The following is a 14400-nucleotide window of genomic DNA, read 5'->3' as shown; positions in this document are numbered from 1 at the left end:
TTCACTCACTTAAGGCCACATAGATCTTTTGGCTGAAACTTTTTAGATTTATTGTACATGGGAAGAAAATAGACCCCTCCAGGAAATGGATTTGAGGGGATATCTGTGGTATGCCCTCATATGCTGTATTTTACAGGGTACCAAGATTACAAAAGTAATTTAAAAACTTTCCATGATATGACCCTCACAATGGAGAAAAATAAGGTTGAAGTAAGCTTTCCATAAAGAGCCATTTGAAACGGAAATAGTAAAACTTCCATTTTTTAATGGAAAATTAATAAAAGGTTAATAAAGGAATTATTAATAATTAAAAATTAATAAAAGGAATAAAAGCTTAATCATTTGTATATGCATAATTAAAATATTTTATAAACATTCAAACTCTAATCACAATGATATGGTTGTAGTCTCAAAAAGGAAAGGCTAAATTATGGTATAAAAGAAAAATAATATTGCACATTATATGGAGAATTTAAAGAGTATGCTTGTTTTTTACTAAAAAGATGGAGATCACAGAAAAAAGTATATTATTAGTCTGGTGTCAAGATAAAGGCAAGCCAGGTAGCAAGAATTTGACAATGTCAGACTTGGCAAGTGTGAATCTTGTTCAGCATGCACGACAGTTCATTCCATCCAGGCAGGTATGTTTCCAAGTTGTAGATGTTTCAGATTGTCTATATCTAATGATAATGGTTAATCATTAATCAAAACTTACTTCCCTTGCTTCTCTTAGTTAATTCTCACTCGACATATTATACAATTATGTAATAAATTTGTGTATCAATTTTCCTAGAGTGTATATTCTCACCAGCCATCAAAAACATTCTGGTGTACTTGGTAGTTATATTTCTAACTGCAAAATAATAATTTGGAACTTTGTTTATATGTCATTCTATTACAAATTTAGTAATGAATAGGGCCTGAATAATATACCTATCTGAGTGGAGTAGCTCATCTCTCAAAATTTTGGCAAGAGTTTGATATACTATTTCACATTTTTGGGGACATTTGAGGTCACTTAAATGTAGTAAAAATATAAAATCAACAATTGCTAATTCTGCTGCTGATATTCCTTTCATAGATCACAGGTAGCTGGAAGAAGTGAATGAATTATGATTGCAAATTTAAACAATCCAGTCAAATCATTGAGTCCCCAGGCATATGGACTCAAAGTAAAATATGAATAATAAATTATATTCTGCATTTCTTCTACAAAAGCATAATTTTAAAAATTTGATTATATATAAAATATTGTGTTGTATGCCAAAATTATTAAACATAATCAGAAGATATATGTTTAGCAAAGTTTAATAAACAGGAAAAATATGTAAAATATGTAAAATAAAGGTATTATCATCATTTGAAATAGTATTCTGGCACTTTGAACTTCCTCATTTTGTCCTGAGGAGAAATATACTTTTTAACTATTTGACAATTAAAAGACATTCTGGGTTAAATGGTAGAATTTTTAGGAAACATTATGGCATTTAAAAATCAAAACAAAATGTTCACCTAGGTAGACAATGTTGCAATTATTAAAAACATTTTATGAATTTCCTTGGAATTTGCCTTCATAGTGACTTTGTAAACCACAAAAATATATCTATCTCAATTCCTTTAAAACTTCCCAACAATTTATCAGTTATAAAGATCTCAAGCACTATTGATATGCTGACAAGTACCAAATTTATATCTCTAGTTCAGACCTTTCTTCTGAGAATTCCCGGTGGGAATATCTACCTATATATTTCCCAAGTACCTAAGAAATGTTCTAACACAGAAATCATCTTTCTTGTAAATGGTACCACTAGCCATCTGATTGCATACATAAGAAATTTGGGAAGAATTCTTACTCTTCTTTCTCCTTCATCTTTATACCCACATTTCATGGTGCTGTCAATTCTACATTGTAAATTTATCTCAAACCCATCTATTTACTGTGATCTTACTATTATAGCCCTAGTCCAAACCACCATGATCTTTTATCTGGACTCCGTCAGGAGCGTCTTAACCTGCTTCTTTGCATCCAAGCTTGGCTCCCATCAAGCTACTCTCCATTCAGTCAGGCCACATATTTTAATAATCAAATCTTATCAGAAATAATTATCTGTATAAAACTCTTCCAAGAATATCCTCGGCATTTAGGATAAGGTCTAAAACTCTTAACAAAGCTCCCTGTCTCTGGCTCCAGCCCTCAGCCTCATCAACTATCATTCACCTTGCTCATTAAGCTCTAGCCACAACAGTGTTCTTTCTATTCTTGGAAGCCACCAAGTTCTTTCTCATTTTAGGAGCACTATGTTCTTCCCTTTGCCTGAAATGCTCTTCCCTGAAATGTTGCTTCTCCTACTTCAGGACTCAGTGAAGCCAATTCTGAATGCCCACACTAAGTCAGTCATCTTATTAAGTAATCTTATAATACTCTGTTCCTTTCTTTCAAAGCACTCATCAGAGTTGCAAGTCTATAGATGTTTCTAGAAGAGAGAATAGAGAATTCTAAAGACCTAATAGTCAGTTCTAAGTATTCTCCCTGACTTTGAACTACTTCAAGACTTTCACTTCTTTCAGATTTTATCTACTTTGTGTAAGAAATCCACCAACATATGGAAGACAGAAAAATAGAAATTAAAGAACTTTTTAGCTTTCTGCAATTCTAAATATATCATTTCAGTCTGGTGATGTAATGATTGTAGGGTATTAATAGGGAAAAAAGGACTTAAAGATGACCCCCTAGATTTCTGACTTGAGGAATCGAGTGGGAGATAATGTTATTTACTGAGCTTAGGAAGATTAGAGGATGAGTAAAGGAAGAATAATTTACTTTTGGAAACGTTAAGATTCAGGCACGTTTTGGACATTTCATGGGCAAATGGATATACCTATCTAGAACTCTTAAAAAGGCATCTGGCCAAAAGAATTTTAATTGAGATGCGTTAAGCTGAAGCTATAAAAGTAGATGTGATTGCTGAGGGAGAGACTTTAAAGTGGGATGATCAGGGACCTAGTGCTGATGAAATCCAAGTTTTGGTAGTTGGAAAGAATAGAAAAGTGGTAAAACAAGACTAATAATGAGTGACCATAGAGAAAGAAGTGAAAACTACAATATTGTGTCAAGAAGTACCTTGAAAAAGGCTTTGAGGAGAAGGGACTGATCAGCATGTGGAATGCCGCAAAATGATGAAGAAATATTAAAACTAGAAAGGTACTTTGGATTTGTTAGGAAGAGCAGTTTTGAAAAAGCATTTAGGATAAATCCAAAATAGAGTAATTTTGGGAGTAACAAAAGTTTCTTATAACTAGAGAAAATTCTTCTCCAGGAAATAATTGGCCTTTCTCCTTCCATACATATTCTTCCTAAACAAGTTGTTCCTTTCTTCCACCTGATGTCTTGGGCTCTTACCAGAACAAGTCAATGTGGCGTCCTCATTATGACTGCAGTCATGTATCCCCCATTCACGGTGACCACAGTCCCAGAGTGCTGACTCATTCCCACTACAGGAAATATTATCCAGCCAAATGGGGCTAGATGTAGCAGGGCTATTAACAATTCCAGGAAAAAAGAAAGCAGATGGACATCCCAGTTGCCTGCACACCACAGCAGCAACATTCAAGTCCCAACCATCATCACATACGGTGCCCCACTGTTCTTGGAATTTCACCTCCACTCTCCCTGAACAGAGGCTGCTTCCATCCACCAGCCTCAAATCCAGGGTGTCTTTACCTATAAGAAAGGCAAACAGACATGTCAGAAATGGGCCCAAGTTGAGTCTGAAATGAAATCAAAAAGATACTTAGAAGATACTCCTGTTACCAATGAAGTTACCAAGAATAAAAAGAAATCTATTAAAAATATTTAAAGGGGGCAGTATATGAGACTTTTTCCAAAACACGAATACACAGGCAAAGAAACAACCTAGGATGAAAATCCAATCGTTATCCTGATCTTTATTGTTTTGATTTTATTCTATATCTTGTTCTTCACAAATACTTTTTCTTTCAGTGTATCCAGCACATGAGAAAAGACACTTAAATCAAAGCTATTCCTAAGGTTATGCATGTAATTTATAAAATGACTAACCAAAAGATTACTTAAATTTAGCCTAGATTACTTGAAATAACATTTAATTTAAATTTGAAAATTAAGTTACTCCACTATAGTATGTGGTAACCAAAATGGTGGCATAATTGTTGAGCCAAAGAGAAAGCAGTGTAATGACCCTGACAGATTTTTGAATCGTGGAACATTATTAAGGTCTCATCATGCCTGTGTTCATAACTATGAACTAACTTATAACTCTGACAACTTACTTAGTGTCTATTTAAATAATGCAATATGCTTATTCATGGTTTATTTTTCTTCAACTATCTGTTTATTTCCTTAATGAATGAATGTGACTGATATTTCTTCATTTCTAGCACACATAGTATTAAACATATATTAAGCATTAAATTAGTGTTGAATGAAATTAAATTAAAAATGAAAACAACTCTATGCTCAAACCTCATCAAATACTGCAGTTGCTGTATGATATCAAAGACTCGTATTTTATAAAATAGGCAGTCAGTACATGCTAAATAAAAGAATGAATTATTGGATCTTGCTCTTTATATACAACTTATCAGAGAACACAAGAGTGTGTAAAACAAAAAATCATATACTGAGTTTGAAAGTGCCACTACCCAAGATTTTCAAGTAATTGTGTTTGTCTCCTGGATTTGACCCAAAAGTGAAATTTCAAGGCTGTAACAATTAAATTCAGCTAAAGTCAGCAGTGTACTATTTCCTAGAATTATATTTTCTGCATAAAGCTAAAGAATAATACAAATAAAAATAAATTAAGACCTACTTTTTCTGTCCTAATAGCACTTATAATTTAATGGGAGCACGTAAGTGGGAGTGGAGCAGAAAAGAAGGAAGGGATACAAGAGCTCATATTTTCAGTTCTAGAGATGTACTAAAAACTTTACATATATTATTTCAAACAAAGAAATGCATATATTAAAATATAAAAATTAAATTATGAACAGCAGCAAGATAAAGAGTATGGACAAGGTGAAAATTCTAAGTTGAAATTTATTCAATTAAGAGGGAATAAGATTTTATAAGGCAGATATTACATTGGTAACTGCAGTGCATATGCTCTTTCTCTCTCTCTCCCTCTTTTTCATTTCTATCTAAACTCAGTTTTAGTTACAAAAGAAGAACAATAATTAGACATTTCTTTGGAACAAAGAAAAGAGTAGAATATACCTCTCTACTTCTCCCACAGAGACACTATTAGTGTCTGAATAGATATCTCCAGCTTCCAGAAGAGGCTCCCTGAGGATAGGTCTTACCTTACCTTACCTTCTTACTCTGGTTAGACTTACCATAACAGCTTATGCCAACATCCTCTCTATGACTACAGTCATGGCTTCCCCATTCCTTGTGCTGGCACTCCCAGAGAGCTGATTCATCCCCATAACAGGAAACATCATCAAGCCAAATTTTTCCATGTCCAGTCATGGCATTTCCAAGACCAAGTTTGGTGATAAAAAATGGACATCCTAGCTGTTTGCACACAACAGTTGTTTCAGTAGTAGTCCAACCATCATCACACACGGTCCCCCACTCTCCCTGGAATTTCACCTCTACTCTCCCAGAGCAGTGACTATCTCCACCAGTCAGCCTCAATTCCAGATCTGTTCCATCTGCAGGAAAGACAGAGACACAAATTAGAGGTGGCAAAGATTAGAAGGCAGAAATAATACAAGTAGATGAGACCAATAATGATAATATAGTCTGAAATGTTATTAGGAAAAGTGAGGGAATCTGAGGTAAAAAGCTTTGATGAAGAGATAACAATCTTGGATTTTTTTCCATAGAAAACTAAAAATCACTTTACAGCATGGTCTCATTTTGCATTCTAAAGTGAAAGTGACAAGAGTAGGAAGGAAATTTTCCTTTTGATGCTATTCCCATCAATATAAACTGTAGTAAAGAAAATGTTTGTTTTTGCACAGGCAAGATGACAAGAAAGTACTTCAGCTAGTCAGTTTCAAAATAATCTATACTTGAGGATTATACTTCACATGTTTGAAAAAGATATTTTACATTATTTAACTTAATAATTGCAAACATCTTGTAAGGTTGACAGAATAATCTTCACATTTATAGCCTACTCAATAAAATCTATATCATTAAATACTTTTGGATATTTATAGCCCCAAATATTTTAAATACATACTAAAATAAGCCTTGCAGGAAAATATTTAGTTATCCATGCATGATTGTAATAAGTTACACTACCTTCCCTAGTCACAGCTATTGGAACAATTACCTCAGGAGGCATCAGTCCTTTGGATGACCAGTGACTATTCATATTCCTTGCCTTGAAAATTTCAAATGAAAAAATGGAGAATGACTTGGATAATTTTGTCATTGAAGCCATGATACCAAGTAGAGTTAGCATTAACCCAAGTCTATTTGCAAGCAAAATTTTTGAGTAGCAGACATTAGAATTCAATTGGGAAACTGATTTGAGGAAAGAGAAGATTAAAGCAACCATGCCTTTGCAATACAAAACTTTATGGTGATGAGTTTTATGACTATGATGATGGTGAGGGACTGTGATAGTAAGAGTAAGTGAGGAAAAGAGAGATAGACAGGCAATAAAGAGGAAGAAAGAGAGAGGAAAGAAAGGAAGAGACAGTCACATGGAGATAGAGAGAAACAGAGAACCAATATAGAGAGAATATAGCAGGTAAGGCTTCCCAGTTCTGAGTTTCCGTCCCTAATGACTCAGCTAGAGTCATCTCACCAGATATCACACTACTGTCTCTGAAAGAGGATTGTGAGTTAACCAGACTCTTCATTAAGTCTGGTCCCATTTATACTATATCCGCCAGGATAACTGGAAGTTTTGATTTGCTGATATCCCTCTTTACCAGTACCTAGTACTGCTGATGTTTCCTATTTCTTTGTATATGGACACTTTTCTTTTTAGTTGACACTTGTGGACACATTCTAATGCCTGTGCTTGGATCATATAACTCTTAAATCTAATTAAAGCTCTTAAAATTATAGTTAGGAATATCAGAAAGATGGTGGAAAAGGAGGCTCCTGAATATCCCTTCCATGGATACAACAAATCAACATCTATAGATGATTCAATTCACTCTGAGAGCAATCTTGAAACTAGTTGAGAGACTCCTACAAACCAGGTGACTGAGAAAATACCACACTGAAATGGATAAGAAAAACTGAGACACACTTGTGTCATAAACCCCACCCGTGGCACAGTGCCTTACAATCAGAAGGGAACACCCAACTCCCACCTTCTCCCTGAGGAATGAAGGATTTGGACCACACATCTAGCACCCCAACTTTTATGGCTGCTACTCAACACACTGGCTCACAAATCACCTAGCATTAAGAGCTGATGGGATTTGGCATTCATGCGTCCCACAGAATTGCAGAAAACAAAGAGGCCATTTCAAACAGACCCACAAGAACTTCCTGTGTTTGTCTTCCCTAGCTCAATGCAGAATAAGCAGGCAAAAACACTCAGATTCCAGTTTCTCACTGTAATGGATTTGACTGCACACTTTTCCAGCTGTTGCCCAAAGGTTGGGTTTCTAATTAGCCTGCATTTGAGAGCTGATGGGCAAGTGATTAATAGCCCTCTGGGAAACTGAACAGCAAGTGAACACGTCCCATACCTTCTGCCTCCTGGCTTAGTCCAGCAATAAAACCAAGTCTCTAGCTTCTTCTTAGAAGGAGCTTGTCCATACATCTAGTGCCACAACTTTTATGACTCCCACCAAGGGACTGGCTCCCAAATCACCTAGCTCTGAAAGCTGATGGGGCATATAATATGCCAGTCCTCTGTGACCACAGAAAACAAAGACATAGTTTTAAATGGGTGGTGCATGAGAACTTCCCACAGCTATCCACTTGGGCTCAATGCAAATAAAGGAGGCAAAAATGCCCAGTTCCAAGGTTCTCTCTAGATGGGGTTTGACTGCACACTTTCTCTGTTATCACCCAAAGGTCTGGCTTCCAACTAGCCTATATCTGGGAGTTTACAGGGTACGTAATTAGTAGTCCTATAGGAGCCTGTACAGGCATGTGGACACTTCTCTCACCTCCTCCCCACAGCTTGCTCCAGCAATAGAACCAAATATCCAGCTTCTCCCTAGAAGGAGCTTGTCCACACATCCACTACCCCAACTTTTAGAGCTGCCATCCAAAGGACTGGTTCCTAAATCAACTAGCTCTGGGAACTGACAGGGCTAAGCATTTACAAGTCCACCAGAAAGAAAGACAACAAAGAAACTGTTTTAAACGGGTGTATAAGCACTTCCAGTGGATATTCTCCCTGACTCAACACGGAGCCAGTAGGCAAACTTACCTAGCTCCCTACTTCTCCCTGAAAGTGACTAGACTGAAGTCTACTGTTCTGACTTTCCCAGCTGCTGCCTGAAGGTTGGGCTTTCAACTAGTCTGTAGCTAGGAGCTGATAGTGCAGGCAATTAGTAGTCCTCCAGAGCCTGAACAGGCTTGTGGGAACTTCCTTTGCCTTCAGCACTTTGATGGAACTGAGCACACTCTAATCTGTGGGGGTAAATAAGATCAAAGATGGTAGTTTGACAAGCGCAAAGGTTTGAGAGGCACCTAGAATCTCTGGCTGAGTTGACTTGTGACATTTATCTCCTATACAAGGCTGGCCTATCAAGACTTGGAGAGGTGGCTGTTTTATCTAATGCATAGAAATGAACATGTAGAGTCAAGAAAAATGAAGAAGCAGGGAAGTATGTTCCAAAAGAAGAACAAGATAAATTTCCAGAAACTGACCCTAATGAAACAGAGATGAGTGATTTATCTGAAAAAGAATTCAAAATAAGGACCATAAAGTCACTCACTGAGATTAGGAGAGAAATTTATGAACAAAGTGAGTTTTTAAGAAAGAGATAGAGAACATAAAAAAGTACCAAATAGAAATTATAGACCTGAAGAATACATAACTGAACTGAAAAATTCAATAGCAAAGTTTTATAGATTGATCTAGCAGACTAGATCAATCAGAAGAAAAGATCAATAAACTCAAAGACAAGTCATTGGAAATCACCCAATCAGAGGAGCAAAAAGAATAAAAAAGAGTGAACATAGCTTAAGGCACAACATGAACGGAGCAATATATGCATTATCGGAGTTCCAGAAGGAGAAGAGAGAGAGAAAGGGGCAGAAATCTTATTCAAAGAAATAATGGTTGAAAACTTCCCAAACCTGGGGTAGGAAATAGATATCTAGATGCAGGAAGGGCAAAGAACACCACATAATATGAATCTAAAGAGACCTACACTGAGATGCATTATAATTAAATTGTCAAAAGTTAAAGACAAAGGGAGAATTTTGAGAGCAGCAAGAGAGAATTGACTTGTTATGTACAAAGGAACCCCATAGAACTATCTGTGGCTTTTTCAGCAGAAACTTTAGAGACCAGAAGGGAGTAGGATGATATAGTCAAAGTGCCAATGAAGGATATTATACCCAGTAAACTTATCCTTCAAAAAATGAAGAGGACTTCAGAAAAAGACTTTCTCAGATGAACAAAAGCTGAGAAAGTTTATCACCACATACCCGTCTTATGAGAAATGCTGGAAGAAGTTTTTCAAGTTAAAATGAAAGATTGCTGAACAGTAACATGAGAGCATTAAAAAAGGATGAAACTCATTGGTAGAGGTAAATATATGGACAAAACAGAATATTGCATTTCTGTAACAGTTGTGGGTAAATCACTTTTAATTCTCCTACAAAAATTAAAAGATAAAGTATCAAAAACAACTGTAAATGAGTTATGTTAATGGATACAAAATATAAATAGATGTAAATTGTGACATCAGTAGCATACAATGTGGAAAGAAGAGAGGTAAAAGCAGAGAGCTCTTCTGTCCAGGTGAAGTTAAGTTGATATTAGCTTAATATAGACTGTTATAACTTAAGGTATTTTATGTCAGTGCTTTGGTAATCTCAAAGAAAATATCTATGGAAGTTACATAAAGGAAAAAGAGAAAGGAATCAAAACCTAGCAATACAGGAAGAAAAAAAAAAGAAACACAAAGAAACACAGCAAGACAGAAAAAGAGGGACAAAAGAACTACAAGACAAATAGAAAATGATCAACAAAACATCAATAGTAAACTTTTGCCTATCAATAATTATTTTAAATGTAAATGAACTAAACTGCCCAATAAATAGATACAGAGTGGTTGAATGGATAAAAAACTTAGATCCAATTGTATGCTGTCTACAAGAAACTCACTTTAGATTCAAGGACACATATAGGCTTAAAGTAAAGGGATGGAAAAAGATATTCCATGCAAATGATAACAAAAAGAAAGCAGGAGTGGTTATATTTATATCAGACAAAGTAGACTTTAAGTTAAAAATTGTATCTAGAAAAAAAAGGTTGTTAAATAATGATAAAAGGATCAAATCAACAGAAAGATATAACAATTGTAAAAATATACACCCCAAATCAGAGCACCTAAATATATAACACAAATATTGATAGAACTGAAAGGAGAAATAGACAGCAATATAATAATAGTAGGAGGCTTTGATACCCCACTTTCAATAAAGGATAGAACATCCAGACAGAAAATCAATAAAGAAACAGTGGACTTGAACAACACTATAGACTAAATGTACCTAACTTACTATACATAGAAAACTTTTAACCTAACAGCAGAAAAATACACATTCTTCTCAAGTGCACATGGAATAATCTCCAGGATAGATCACAGTTTAGGTCATAAAACGCGTCTTAATAAATTTAAGAAAATAGAAATCATATCAAGTAATTTTTCCAACCACAATGTTATGATACTAGAAATCAATAACAATAAGAAAACAGGAAAATTCACAAATACATGTAAACTAAATAACACACTATTAAGCAACCACTGAGTCAAAGACAAAATCAAAAAGGAATTAAAAAAAATCTTAAGACAAATAAAAATGGAAACACAACTTACCAAACTTTACGCAATGCAGAAAAAAAAATACTGAGAGAAGTTTATAGAGGTAAAGTCTTAAATTAAAAAAGAAGAAAGATCTCAAATACATAACCTAACTTTATATCTCAAGGAACTAGAAAAAGAACAAACTCAAACCAAACTTAGCAGAAGAAAGGAAACAATAAAGATCAGAGCAGAAATAAATCAAATAGAGAATAGAAAAACAATAGAAAATATCAACAAAAGTAAGAACTGGCTTTTTAAAAAAATAAACAAAATCAACAAACCCTCAGCTAGACTAACAGAAAAAAAGGGAGAAGAATTAAATAAATAAAATTAGAAATGACAGAGGAGACATTACAGTGGATGCCTCAGAAACGAAAAGGATCATAAGGAATTACTATGAACAATTATATGCAAACAAATTGGATATCTAGAAGAAATGGATAGATTCCTATAAATATACAACCTACCAAGACTGAATCAAGAAGAAATAGAAAGCCTGAGCAGACCAACAACATTAAGGGATTGAATTGGTAATCAGTAACCTCCCAACAAGAAACACCCAGGACTAGATGGCTTCATGGCTGAATTCTACCAAACTTTTAAAGAAGAATCAATACAAATCCTTCTTAAATTCTTCTGAAAAATAGAAATAAAGGGAATACTTCCAAACTCATTTTGCGAGGCCAGCATCACTCCAATAGCAAAACCACACAAAGACACCACCAGAAAGAAAACCACAGGTCAATAGCTCTGATGAACATAGATGCAAAAGTTGTCAATAAAAACTAGCAAACAAGTTCAAAACACATCAAAAAGATTATATATCATGACCAAATGGCACTTATCCCTGGGATGCGAGGTTGGTTTAACATAGGCCACTCAATCCATGTGATATACCACATCAACAGAATGAAATACAAAAACCACATGATTATCTCAACAGATGGAAAAAAAAAACATTAGACAAAGTGCAACCTCCACTCATGATAAAAAAAAAATTGCAAGAAAATAGGTAAAAACAAAGTTTCCTTAGCACAGTAAAAGCCATTTATGAAAAGTCCACAGCTAATATTGTAATCAATGGGGGAAAACTGGAAACTTTGCCTCTAAGATCCAGAACAAGGCAAGGATGTCCACTCTTGGCCACTCATATTCAACATAGTACTGGAAGTATAGCAAGATCAATTAGACAGGAAAAATAAATAAAAGCTATCAAAATTAGAAAAGAAGAATTAAAACAATCTCTATTTGCAGATGACATGATCTTTCAGGTACAAAACTCTACAGACTCCACAAAAAACTATCAGAACTAATGGATGAATTCAGTAAAGTTGCAGGAAACAAAATAAACATGCAAAAATCATCATATTTCTTTACTCCACAATGATCTATCTGAAAAGGAAATTATAAAAACATATGTGACATTCCATTTATGATAGCATCAAAAATAATAACATACTTAGGAATAAATTTAACCAAGGAGGTGAAAGATCTGTACACCGAAAATTATAAAACATTGATGAAAGAAATTGAAGACACAAATAAATGGAAAGATATCCCACATTCACGGTCAGAAGAATTAATATTGTTAAAATGTCCATTCTAACCAAAACCATCTATAGATTCAATGCAATCCCTATCAAAATTCCAATGCCATTTTTCACAGAAATAGAAAAACAATCCTAAACTTTGTATGGACCCATAAGACCACTGATAGCCAAAGCAATCTTGAGAAAGAAGAACAAAGCTGGAGGCATCACACTTCTTGATTTCAAACTATATTACAAAGCTATAGTAACTAAAACAATATGGTACTGGCATAAAAACAATCATATAGACCAATGGAACAGACTAGATAGCCCAGAAATAAACCCAAACATACATAGACAACTACGTTTCAGCAAGGTAGCCAAGAATACACAATGAGGAAAGAGTAGTCAATTTACATTTTTAAGTGGTGTTGGCAGAAATGGATATCCACATAGAAAGGAATGAAACTGGACCCTTATCTTACACCATACAAAAAAACACCTCAAAATGAATTAAAGACTTAAATATAAGACCTGCAACTGTGAAACTCCTAGAAGAAAAAAAAGGAAAAAAGCTTCTTTGACGTTGACCTTGGCAATGGTTTTTTGGATATGACACCAAAACTTCAGGTAATAAAATAAAAAAATAAACAAGTAGGATTACATCAAACTAAAAAGCTTCTGCACTGCAAAGAAAACAATCAACAAAGTGGAAATACAACCTGTGAATTGGGAGAATTATTTTGTACCATTTGCAAACCATATATCTGATAAGGGGTTAATATCCAAAATATATAAATAACTTATACAACTCAATAGCAAAATGACAACAAAAAACCCAATTGAAAAATGGGAAAAAGACATGAATAGACTTCTTTTACAAAGAGGACATACAGAAGGCCAATGGGTATATTAAAAAGTGTTCAACATTAATAATTATCAGGGAAATTCAAATCAAAACCACAATGAAATATCACATCACAACTGTTTGGATGGCTATTATCAAAAAGACAAGAGATAACAAATATTGGCAAGGATGTGGAGAAAAGGCAACTTTTGTGCTCTGTTAGTGGGACTGTAAAGTGGTACAACCATAATGGAAAACATTATGGAAGTTCCTCTAAAAACTAAAAATAGAACTACTGTATGATCCAGCAATCCCTCTTCTGGGTGTATATCCAAAGGAAATTAAATCAGTACCTGGAAGAGCTATTGACACTCCCATATTCATCGCAGATCATATTATTCACAATAGTGAATAATGTGAATAATCCCATTATTCACAACAAGCAAGAAATGGATACAACATTGTCTGTCAACAGATGAATGGATAAAGAGGGTGTGGTATATATATATGTACGTGTATATATATATATACACACACACACACACACACATGAATATTATTCAGCCTTAAAAATGAAGGAGATTTATGACAACGTGGATGAACTTTGAGGTTCCTACCATTTATGACAACATGGATGAACCTTGAGGATATTATGCTAAGTGAAATAAGACAGACACAGAAAGAAAAAAAAACTGAATGATCTCACTTATATGTGGAATATTAAAAAGTCAAATACATAGAAGCAGAGAGCAGAATGGTAGTTACCAGGGGCGAGGAGTTTGGGGAAATGGGGAGATATTGGTCGAAGGGTATGAAGTTGCAGTTATGTAGGATGAATAAGTTTAGAGGTCTAATATATATCTTGATGATTATATTTAATAATACTGTAATGAATACTGAAAATTTGCTAAGGCAGTAGATATCAGGTACTCTCACTACACACACACAAAGTAACTAGGTAAAGAGGTAGATATGTTAATTAGCTTGACTGTAGTAATCTTTTCACTATGTATATCA

General features: G+C 34.6%; 1 protein-coding gene across 1 annotated transcript in view; it reads right to left on the bottom strand.

The window, feature by feature from the left end:
• Nucleotides 1-13767, bottom strand: part of LOC131415598 (scavenger receptor cysteine-rich type 1 protein M160-like) — a 48283-nt gene extending 34516 nt beyond the window's left edge. The window contains exons 1-3 of the mRNA XM_058557424.1: nt 13737-13767; nt 5371-5691; nt 3401-3721 (exon numbers count right to left, since the gene is read on the bottom strand). Coding sequence (XP_058413407.1) covers nt 3401-3721; nt 5371-5691; nt 13737-13767 — 673 coding nt within the window. The remainder of the gene's footprint in view (nt 1-3400; nt 3722-5370; nt 5692-13736) is intronic.
• Between the last annotated feature and the right edge of the window lie 633 nt (nt 13768-14400).

This window comes from Diceros bicornis, chromosome 17 (assembly GCF_020826845.1).
Source record: "Diceros bicornis minor isolate mBicDic1 chromosome 17, mDicBic1.mat.cur, whole genome shotgun sequence".
In the NCBI taxonomy this organism is placed as follows: Eukaryota; Metazoa; Chordata; class Mammalia; order Perissodactyla; family Rhinocerotidae; genus Diceros; species Diceros bicornis.
This window is presented reverse-complemented; position numbering and strand designations above follow the sequence as displayed.